Source organism: Heteronotia binoei, chromosome 6, assembly GCF_032191835.1.
Source record: "Heteronotia binoei isolate CCM8104 ecotype False Entrance Well chromosome 6, APGP_CSIRO_Hbin_v1, whole genome shotgun sequence".
Classification (NCBI taxonomy): domain Eukaryota; kingdom Metazoa; phylum Chordata; class Lepidosauria; order Squamata; family Gekkonidae; genus Heteronotia; species Heteronotia binoei.
Genome location: NC_083228.1, coordinates 30,518,252 through 30,530,153, shown reverse-complemented (window position 1 = coordinate 30,530,153; position 11,902 = coordinate 30,518,252). Strand labels below are relative to the sequence as shown.

The following is an 11,902-nucleotide window of genomic DNA, read 5'->3' as shown; positions in this document are numbered from 1 at the left end:
AGAGGCGTCACCTCATGGTCTGCATCTGTTGTAGTCGGCAGACTGCTTGGGAAGAGAGATGTAGGCCTTCCTTTGCATTTGTTACAGTGAAGTCTGATTTACTGTGCAGCATCCTCAGTGAAAGAATAACTCAAGTTCCTTCTAGCCCTAGGTTAAACTGAATAAAGGTCCCTGGTCCGCTCCCCTGTCATTTCTGTCAGATCTTCCTTAACAGCTTTCAGAGGGAACCCTCTGGCTCCCATGTGTGTCTACTGACTACACAGCTTTATTAATTCATGATGTCAGGTGAGAATATTCTCTGCTCCATCTGAGAATCCAATACTGGGCCTAATTTGGATTCCCATCCTATCATGAAATGCTGAGGATTCCTAAATGAAGACAGTCACATATGCTCACAGTCTGCAATATGCTACCTAAAGCACAAATGAAGGGAGCATCTTTTTGGGGATTCTTTCAGAATGTTTCCATGATTGATTTGCTATATTATGTTTTCTTTGTACCAAACAGGGAGACATTTCTTGCGAAATCGTCAAAATATCCATCCACTTCTGATACCCATAAATTAAGATTGTTTCTGAATGACTTTTGTAAAGCCTGTATGGGGTGATGTGGCAAAATGCTTCTTTGCTGTTGTAATTCTTAAATATTTTCTTGGTGTAGGGTTTATGGGCTGTTAAACTTGAAGAAAGTGATCACACAGCTTCAGATAGCCTGAAAGAAAATGGGAAGGCTTCTTTGGGAGATGGAAATGTGTTAGTTAACAGCAATCTCTTGTTGGACCAGCTGGCTTAATGCTGTTAAACTCAGATGTGGTGTGAAATGTCCAAAGAACAGAACATTTCCTGTTACATCCATGAATCAGTATAAAGAATTTTGTATATGTTAGTGTAGTGGTAAACCATGGGTGATGTAAGTAGAAATACAGTGTGATAATAAGTTCTTCTGATAAGGATGCCAGCCTCCAGGTGGGACCTGGGGATCCCCTGGAATTGTAGATCATCTCCAGATAACATAGATTCCTTCCCCTGGAGGAAATCGATGCTTTGGAGGGGGAACTCTATGGCATTGTGCCCCACTGAGGTCCCTGTCCTCCCCAGGCTCCATCTGCAAATCTCCAGGTGTTTCCCCATCTGGATCTGGCAGCCCTTCCTGCCATCCCCTTCCAGTGGCCATGGGGGGACCTGGTAACTATTTCTACAACATACTCACACCTGTTTACTTTACCTATATATGCATATGCTCTTGCCTGTAAAGTTGTGTCAGCATCTTGAACTTTCTTAGGAACATATGCTTTCCTTGATCATGATCGATCAATAAAGAGTTTCTATTCCAGTCGTTTTGTATTGGATGGACCCCTTCTTTGAACCCCAGATGAAGTTTGTAATTTCTCCATCAAGCTGCAACCACAGTTGGAGAACACCTATGCCTAGCTGAGGCAGTGTCCAGACTGATAAGGTTTCCCTTACATTTCTTACAGGAAATTGGATTTGCAGAGGCATCATATGAGGCTATTTTTTTTCAGACTTTTTCCATTATGCAGCCTGAACATCCTATTTGTTATAAAATCAAGAAGGCTTACCCCAGGAGTTTGAAATTTAACATAAAAGAAACTATGGACCTGTTACATTTTTTCCCCAGGCTGTTCTGGGAATCTGTGTCTTCCAGGTTCACATGATCCTATTTCAGATTGGGGCTGCAATGCATGGGGAGGAGGTGTTTATGCCTCCTACCCTTCCATTTTCCTGACTTGAAATCCCCCTCCCCCGGGTGTGGTTTGCCCTGTTAAGGGCTCCATGTGTACCAGTGAGGTACATGTAGACCAGGGTTCCTCAGCATGGTGCCTGCCTACTAAATATTTTTAGAATGTAGGCAAGCCTGGGCGGGGCTTTTCCTAACAAGCTCTCTGATTGGTTGTTGGAGATTTGACTTTTAAAAAACATTGCTTTAGCAGCAGTTGCTACCACAGCACAAGGATATTTGCTGTTTGACTGAAGGTAAACTGTGATAGCCATTTTGTGGCTACCGCCATCTCTTGAAGCAGCCATTTTGTAGCTGCACCCATATCAGTATTCGAAAGGGGCCCACGGGTTCCAAAAGGTTGGGGATCCCTGATGTAAATTTTATCCTATGGAAGAAGGTGCCCCTGGAATTATTTTGACTTACGAAAATGGGGGGGGGGGTTTAGTCCCCCCTTTCCACACTGTAGACTGATCCAAATCAGGCCTACGCACGCCTGGAAGATATGGAGGTCCATTTCAGATGCAATAAAAAAGATCATGCCTATAATATCCTACAAGGAGACTTAAAAACCCCCAAAACAACAGGTTTTAAACAAATGTTTGTTTGCATAAAGACCAGCAGGCTGTTCATGATTTGAGCACACAGTGACATTATGAAAATGGGTAGTGGGGGAACTACAGGAGTCAGGTGACTAAAAGGGAGCAAATCCTCAGCGTGAAAACCTCCCTGCTCAGTTTGTAGTAGGATTGCCAGCCTCCAGGTGGGGCCTGGAGATCTTCCACTTTTACAACTGATCTCCAGCCAGGGTTGCCAAGTCCAATTCAAGAAATATCTGGGGACTTTGGGGGTGGAGCCAGGAGACATTGGGGGTGGAGCCAGGAACAAGGGTGTGACAAGCATAATTGAACTCCAAGAGAGTTCTGGCCATCACATTTAAAGGGACAGCACACCTTTTTAAATGTCTTCCTTTCATAGGAAATAATGAAAAATAGGGGCACCTTCTTTTGGGGCTCATAGAATTGGACTCCCCGGTCCAATCGTTTTGAAACTTGGGGAGTACTTTGGGGAGAGGCACTAGATAATATACTGAAAATTTGGTGCCTTTACCTCAAAAAACAGCTCCCCCAGATCCCCCAAAACCTCCAGATCAATTCCCTATTATACCCTATGAGAATTGATCTCCACATAGGGAATAATGAAGTGCTCAGCAGACCTTTCCCTCCACCCCATCCGCCCCCCTGTTTCTGACGACTCTGAAGGGGGATTGGCCTCTCTACTCACGAGTTGCTGCCAACTTCTTCACAGCAACACAGACACACCATCCCAAGAGGAAACCTTTCAATCGGAGACTGAAGCCTCCAGAGGTGCAAAGGCACATGGTCCTCTGGGGGCAGGGCTTCCCCCCACCGGCCAGCTGACTGGGGGCGGGAATGAGTCTGGGGAAGTGAAAGAACCCCTGCTGGGACCTGAGGATTGGCAAGCCTATCTCCAGCTGGCAGAGATTAGCTCCCCTGGAGAAAATGGCAACTCCCTTCCTCATGGTGTTGTGTTATGCTGAGGCTCTTCGCCTCGCCAAACCCCACCCTCTCCTGGACCCACCCCCAAAGTCTCCAGGTATTTTCCACAATAGTCCCTCTAAGCTGTGGAGTCTTGTGAGCAAAAATTCTACTTTGTGAGCTACTGGCATTAAACTTGTGAGCTACAGCATAAATTAGGTTGCTTTCCTGAACTAAGACAAAAATGTGTGAGGCAGCGGCTAAAAAACTCTGAACTAGAAAACACTAACTCAGCTTAGAGGGAACACTGTGTGGCAACCCTAGCTTGTGGAGTCAAGCAACCAAGATGGACAAGGCTGAATACCGGAGAGAGGCTGCAGCCCTTACCCACTCACCCAAACTGGGTCAAATTGACCAAGGCAGGCATCTCTCTGTAAATAGTTTCGGAGGACAGTCAGGTGGGTCTAAAGCAGAACAGCTAGATTTGAATCCAGTACCACCTTAGGGAGCTTTGACTCTCGAAAGCTCATGCCCCCCAAATCTTGTTGATCTCTAAGGTGCTTCTGGCCTTGAATCAAACTGATCTCTCTGTAAAGGTGTGTTTTGTTTTGTTTTTTTTGAAGGGGGGCTCAGGTAGTTAAGGTAGTTAAGGGGACTGCAATGGGAAAGTAATGCAAGGACATGCAAAAACTGCTGCGATACATCAATTGTGAGCACTCCAGACAAAATAACAAACAACTTCCGTATTAAATGGAACAACAGTCCACTGCACATTACAAGGCTTATTTATTTATTTGGGCATATTTATGCCACTTTTCTCCTCAAAGGGATGCAAAGCAGCTTACAGAAAATTACCAAAAAAATGACCATTTAGTAGCAATGTAAACAGTACAACAGAGTTTAAAGAAAACAAATGAAGAAAGCAAAGACATCCTGGACTAGCCCAGATTCACTGGATGGCCACCTAATCCGAGTGTTAGGCTGCCAGCAACTGGTTAAAAGACAAGTGGCAGGAACTCTTTGCTTACGCACCAAGCGAGACTCCTTTTGGTCATGCCGGGCTTGACAGGACCCTGGCTGCTTCTGTCATTTTAGACTGATTGGTCACGTGCAACCCCTGGCTTAATTTGGGCCAGAAGTTAACAGAGAATGAGAGTCACCTGGCAAGGGTTCTGGACTTTTAATGACCGCAAAGAATAGCAAATTTCTGCACATGCAGCCCTTGAGCTATGCAACAAGTAAGGTCGAGTTGTTATTACCACAGGGGCCATTTCAAAAGCCAGCTGCCCTAACTGCAGCAGACCTCGATGGTATTCATAGCTGCCGATAGTTTCACGGGTGCATTTTGAAGTTGCAGCTACAGAGAGTATCTTTTGTTTCTGTTACACGATCCAAGGCTGCATAATAACAAAGCATTAGTACTTTTACAACACAACAGTTAATAAAAATGCTCAAGAAGAGTTCTGACACCCAATCACCATTACAGAAGACACAAAACCAATACAAGCAGTAGTCACGTTGATTCAGCAACCTTCTCTTTCTTTTAAGCTTGAATCTGAATGTCAAGGGTACTTTTCAAAAATCTGAATGTGCATATCGTTTCCTTGGTTGCTTTATACATCGCATAGGATTTGGGGTTATCAGGCACCGGATTTGGATTCAGCGGGGTTGGCAACTTTTTGTGAGGCTCTGCACTTGTGCCTGGAACAGTCCTCTGATCTGCAGATGTTGCTAAGGGAGACTCTGTGTGATACCTATGGCAAAACGCTTTGTCGCCAATCACAGCAAGCAGGCCAGGCTTTCTATTTCTGATTGGTTGGCAACCTGGATTTGGTTACAAAACCATTTGGGTGTGTCAGAAAGTGAGGTGTTTGCTTTAGGAAGGTGAAGGAGTCAGCTGCTGCTTCCTCCTAGCAAGAGTAAACTGGGGTGGGGGTGGGGGGGAGAAGGTCAGAATTAGCCCTTAGATCAGGGGTGGCCAAACTGCGGCTCGGGAGCCACATGTGGCTCTTCCACACATATTGTGTGGCTCTTGAAGCCCCCCCTACCCCATCGGCTGGCCTGGAGAAGGCATTTCTCTCTTTAAATAACTTCTCCAAGCCAAGCCAGCTGGTGGCTTGAAGAATGCATTTAAAGTTGCTTTCTTTCTGCCTCTCCCCTCCACCATCTATTAGCCTTCCTTCCTTCCTTCTCTCAAACATCTGATGTCCATGTCTTGCAGCTCTCAAACATCTGACATTTATTTTACGTGGTTCTTAGATTAAGCAAGTTTGGCCACCCCTGCCTTAGATATTCCTTGGATGGGCAGAAGCTGAAACTGAAAGGGATACTGGATCCCTTGCTGAATTGAGGACATTGTTATGCCTGTTTTAGTTGAAAGTATTAAGGAACCACTGGGGGGGGGGGGTGGATTTGCCTATTGCCCCAGCATTGTTTCAGATTTGAAAAACAGCCTGGGGGTGGTAGAAGCTGCTCCTGTCCCTATGCTGCAGTGATCCCAACTAGAATCAGGCCCTCACTGCTCTGTTAGGGGGAAGTCATTCCTACAAAATTGCAGTGTGTTCCCTGGGTGGGCTCTGGGATGCCATAACATCCAGTTTGACCCTTAGCTGAGCAGAATGGTACAATAGGGGCTGTGGCTCAGAGGAAGAGCTTTGCCTCACATGCTGATGGTCCCAAGGACCAGTTACAAGGACCAGGCAGGATGTGACGTGAAACACTGATGCTGGAGACCCTGGAGAGCTGCTGCCAATCTCAGTAGATGATACTGACCTGATTCAGTATAATGTGTTCATGTGCTACAGCCCACCTGCTTTTTTTTTAATGGGCTAGGTGCAGGAAGACCTGCATAGAACCCATAGAACTGCAAAAACCCAGTTTACATTTGCTACGCAGAAGCTGCGGCACTTCCTGTAACTCTGGCGCAGATGGTGGGAAATCCGACCGGACGCTGTGGAGGGAACAGGATTGTGACTGAGAGGTAAGCTGTGTGTGAAAACGGTAATTGATAAAGTGAAGCAGAGGCACTATGAATTCAAAACCATTTGCATTATAGAGGTATCCTACTGTTTGTCCAAGTCAGGATTCAGGAATCATGGCTCAGAAGAATCCAGTGTAGTCCTGCGGACAGACTTGGCTCTGAGTTCAAGTCTGAGATAGTTGATTGTGGACAGGTTGCTGTCTCCTGCAATATGAGAATAATTGTGTATTTTTGGAGGGAAAGGAAATTTTTTTAATATTAACTGCTGTGTAAGTGATTAACAATCCCTACATCATTGTGTCTTTACCAGGGCTTTTTTGGTAGAAAAAGCCCAGCAGGAGCTCATTTGGATATTAGGCCACAACCCTGACATCACCATTGTTTCACATAGGGCTTTTTGTAGAAAAAGCCCAGCAGGAACTCATTTGCATATTAGGCCACACCTCCTGCTGCTAAGCCAGCCGGAACTGCGTTCCTGTGCATTCCTGCTCAAAAAAAAAAAAAGCCCTGGTCTTTACTGAAAGCCTGTAAGTTTTCTAAATAACCATGGGTTTTATATGATGTTTTTAAATGAGGACCATAATCTTTTTTCAGATGCTTGTAATAAGATCTGTATGTCTTTCTGGACTGAGAAAGGGATACTTTGGCTACAGCCTACAAAAAACAAAGCAAAGCAGAAACTGGTTTAATGGCATTAATTAAAAATCAGTTCAGATGTGCCAGAAGGCTAATTTCAGTATCATCCTGTATCCTCAAACGTCTATGAATTTGTGCCTTTTGTGAAACAGAATCACAGACACTGTTGTTGTGAGAAATAACCACGTAATTCCCCGGCTTGTTCCTATATTAAAATTTTAGCAGAGTGTTGTGTCCTGATCATGCCCATCACATCCAGTTTTGGAAGGTAAGTTGAGCTGGGAGGTGGCAGTTGTGAACTCTGAGGTCTGTAGGCTCTCCCTTCCACAGCACAGTGAGACGTGCAGTGAACATATGTTCTTATGTGATCTGGTGGAAGTGACAACCATGAAACCATTTATATCATCCTAGAGTAATCTCACAAAAAGTTAATGAGACTATTGTACACCTGCCTCAGCGTCAACGGCTTCCTCTGTGTTACGTGTGTGCATTGCACTACAGATTATGGCCTTCCTGTTTATCCTTCTGTTCCCTGAACAAGGTTTCTTTTCCCCTTTAAATTTTATTCACTTTTTTAAAAAGTTGAGGTAGCCCAGCTGGTTGTGTCAAATAGTTGTAGTAGCTGACAGATGTACTTCTGTCTAGACATTCTACTTCAAAATATTTTAAGTTCCCCTTTAAGTGTAACTTCAGTCAAGGCCCCTTTTAAATATACAGGACATGGTTTTTTGTGGGGTGGGGTTTGAGTATTTTGTGTGTGTGTGCGCGCGCGTGCACATGCATGCCTGGAAATCTTGGCTGACTCCACTGGTGACCCCTAGTAAAGCTGGGAGGCAAGGACATTCAGAGAGGTGGCTTCTTATTGCCTGCCTCTGCATCCCGGCCCTGGTATTCCTTGGCGGTCTCCCATCCAAGTACTTGCAGGGTCAGCTTTGCTTGGCTTCCAAGATGTGACAAGAGCAGGCTTGCTTGGGCTGTCCAGGTCAGGGCAATATACAGGAGGTTTTAAGGGGGAATGACGTATCCATACATTTAAACACTTTATAAAAACTGGTACGTTCCACATTCTGGTATCAAAATCTGGGACTTGAAGAAAAGCAGGTTCCCCCGGATGCAATATATTTTCACACAGACTTCCACACCGATAAAAGAGTTTGAACTTGAGATGCTTACTTCACATGCATTTGGTTCACATGCTCTGAAAATAACAATGTCTAGTAAAGTCAGTTCTCATCAGATCTAGGAGGCTCCAATTCCGTTAACTATCCCAAGCTGGGATGCTGGCATTATTGGGTGAGCAACTTTTACTGTCAAAATCCTCCACTATCAAGCCATGGTGAGCCACCCGGCCATTCCTCGTTGGAAACAGCCCAGATCTTAGGACACTACTTTGTCCTGTCTCAGATTGCTGGGCTGAATCACTGCCTTGCACTTCAACAAAAATCCGATTGCGTGCCCCAAAAAGGAAGCCGCTGTTATTCCTCTCGGAATAGGTATCTTTGTGTTCCCTTTCCATAGAGCAAAGCTGGACTTTGAAGGCCTCCTGGAATCCTCTCCGGAAGTTCTCATTGAAGTACCCATAGATAATTGGGTTAATGCTGCTATTAAAGAAAGCCAGCCAATGAGCAAATGGGAAGAAATAAACAGTAACGAGGTTGAGCTGATACTCAGTGAGGTTCCCATAGTCTGTCAGCAACATTAAACTCCACAGAGGCAACCAAGAGAGAGTGAAGAACAACGCCACGATAATCAACATGTTAATCACTTTGACCTTCCTCTTGGAGACCCTTCTCCCCTCGTTCTCTTCAAACTGAGAGCCTCTTATGTGGGCAGATGACTTGAAGAGCTTGAAGGCAATCCGAGTGTACATGACCACAATCAAGGTGAGCGGGGCAAGGTAGATGTGAGAAAAGAGAACAGTTGTGTAGATTTTGCGCATCTCCTTGTCGGGCCAGGCTTCCCAGCAGGAGTAGAATGGGTAGGAATGGTTGTAGGCATCGAGCATAAAGTGGTATTCATCCCTGGTAACAGTCAAAGTGACTGCAGAAGGGCACATAATAATTAAGGCTAAGACCCAGATGATAACAATGGTGACCAGGGCTTTCCTCAGGGTAAGTTTCTGCCTGAACGGGTACACGATGCAACGAAACCTAGGAAAGAAAGACAAGGCATTATGTTCAGAAACTACTAGAGGTATATGGCATGGCTTGGAGTGTTCTGAGGTGTAATAATGCTCCTATTCAACCCTTATATTGCTACTACCCTTATGACCTATATAAGATCTTCGCGGTTGTAAAGCAGCATATAAACTGCTTAAATAATTCAGGTGGGCAGCCGTGTTGGTCTGAAGCAGAAGAACAGAGCAGGAGTCAAGTATCACCTTTAAGACCAACAAACTTTGCATTCTAAACCCCACAAGCTATATGTAGCTCTCCTTACTGTACCTTATTCATCATCTGAAGAAGTATGCATGCACACGAAACTTATATTCTGAATAAAATTTTGTTGGTCTTAAAGGTGATACTTGACTCCTGCTTTGTTCTACTGCTTAAATAATGATTATAACTCTTTAGAAGAAGATATTGGATTTATACCCTGCCCTTCACTCTGAATCTCAGAGTCTCAAAGCGGCCTACAATATCCTTTACCTTTATTTTGTGTGGCTCTTACGTTAAGCAAGTTTGGCCACCCCTGTTCTAGACTCTCTCTATCTCCATCTTGTGGATTATACTTTCATTACATAGGGTGGTGAACAGAAGAGCCAATAATGGAGTATGTGCTTTGTATATACTGGATTCAATCCTTTGCACGTGTCTGAAGTAAGAAAGGATCTCAAACAACAATGTTATTGCTAAGGAAGGCTTTTGCTCAAAGCCTTAGAGAACCACAGACTGTCACATGATCTAGACAGACCAGTGGTGTGACTTAGTACAGAGTGGCTTCATATACATTCTTAGTTTGGGCTTTAAAGGTTAACTCACTGTCTGCGGGCAAAAAAGGTATTGAAAACTAAATGATGCAAACATACCTTTCCACTGCAATGGCCACCAGCGTGAAAACCGAAGCAGAGACAGACATCCCCTGGACCAGCCCACTCATTTTACACATGACAATGTCAAATGGCCAGCCTGGAATGATAAGTAGAGTGTTACAGCCTATTTAGCCCCCCACAGAGAATCACTTCCTGAATAAGAGCTACCAAACTCCAGCCTAATTTAAGGCAACTGAACACAGAAGTCAAAGTGTTGCAATAAAATAAGCATTACTTTGATTGGCATTCTGCAGACTGATCCTCCAAGCTTTGCTGCAAATTCCTTTAGTATCCATCCTTACTACATATAACAAACAGAAGTCCATTCATCAGTTCCTCACGTCTGATGTATCACATGAAGTCTGGACAATAATCCGGCATCTCAGGTACGTATAAACTCTTGCTTGTCCTCTTAAAATAATCTGACGTTAATTCTTAAATATGATATCTTGGGTAAGAGTCCCAAGAAACTTAACATCTTGCATAAAAGAGGATAAAAGGATGGGCAAGCTGCAAGAGGTGGAGCCTTGAGATGGTGGGTTTGAAGAGGGGGTGGGACCTCAGACAGGTATAATGGCTTAGACTCCACTCTCCAAACCATCCATCTCCTGGGGAACCACTGTTGCCAGTCTCCATGTGAGGGCTGTAGATCACTCAGAATTACAACTGCTTTCCACATGGCAGAGATCAACTCCTCTTGAGGTCGGGGAGGGGGGGAAGGGGGAGAAGTAAATGCATTCACTTGGGTAGTAGGAAAGACAGCAAGGGTAGAGGGCACTCGCCCAGAGCCTCTTTCTAGAGCCCGTTGTATTTTTCTCCACAATGGGCTTTGTTCCTAGTATATTTATAAGTCATCAGTGAGCAAAATGAAAGGTGAACCTTTAAGTGTGAATTCAGTATTTGAGGACTGTTAGGATTTCGTTAGCAGAGTAACACAGAGTAAACTACAAAATAGCCAGGCACACGCATTTAGCTTTAACAAAGTAATCTTTATTTGTCTAATGAGGAAAGGGGTAACTTGGAGTTTGACAAAACAAGAAAAGGATTTAACATCCTATCTGTCTTTCCTAACTACATGTTGACTCTCTAAGATCTAAACAGCAACTGTCCGGTGATCTAGGGACGAACAAAGGATTGTAAAACCTGTAACCCAATGCTTTCTTCCCAGACCATCCCCAATCTATTGATTACCCAATTAGGACTTCCCCTTACAGGTTAATATGCATATTGACACCTAGCTTCTGGTGGGAGATACGTGTAGACTAGCTGATAGGTTCAACCACTGACTAGCTAAGTACCAGCATGCATAAGCAAACAATTAATTAACTCATGACTCCAGGAAGTGAAGTTGCCAAAACCCAACAAGGACACGGTTAATCCTGGACATGGTTGTATATAGCAGGAATGGATCATTTGGCACCGACAGGGTTATTTCATGCTCAATATAAGAGACGTCTGAAAACAGACATAGTTCCATATCACTAAACTCAAGCATGTGCCTTTACCACTATTGGGAAAAACAATAGAGATGAATGGAAGAAATGAGAGTGATCACAAGGGTCAAAGGATGTATACTTTTGGACTGCTGTTGTGCCAGTTCCAGTAACAAGATCATTATTATCACTGAACTACTAGTACCCTGCTGTTCCCACTGAAGAAACTCAAAGCAGCTTGCAACAAGAAAAACACCCTTGTTAAGTAAACTAGTGAACGACAAGCAAAAACCTCCCACTAGATCTCAGGTTGGTTCTGTGCTCATTGGCTGGTCTGTTTGAAGCCACAAGCTGTGAGGAACAAGCTGGAAGCTAAAGGGACAAGATAGCCTTGGCTCTTGTCCTCCAGTTCACACTCAAAGGCTCATGTCTTTGGCCATTCCAGGTTTTATAAGGTACCTGAAACAGGAAGGGGGGGAAATAATCCTTAGCAAAGATGATAGGCAACTGGCAAAGACATTCCTCCTACTCCTTCCATCTCTCTCTGCTGTGATGACAGAGCATAATATATATGTATCTTGACAAA

The 11,902-nt window shown here is 44.2% G+C and overlaps 1 protein-coding gene across 1 annotated transcript in view; it reads right to left on the bottom strand.

The window, feature by feature from the left end:
• Positions 1-7,879: 7,879 nt before the first annotated feature.
• The window catches only part of NPFFR1 (neuropeptide FF receptor 1), a 41,559-nt gene continuing 37,536 nt past the window's right edge, over positions 7,880-11,902 (bottom strand). The window contains exons 3-4 of the mRNA XM_060241194.1: positions 9,881-9,980; positions 7,880-9,002 (exon numbers count right to left, since the gene is read on the bottom strand). Of these exons, the coding sequence (XP_060097177.1) occupies positions 8,111-9,002; positions 9,881-9,980 (992 nt within the window). The 3' untranslated portion in view covers positions 7,880-8,110. The remainder of the gene's footprint in view (positions 9,003-9,880; positions 9,981-11,902) is intronic.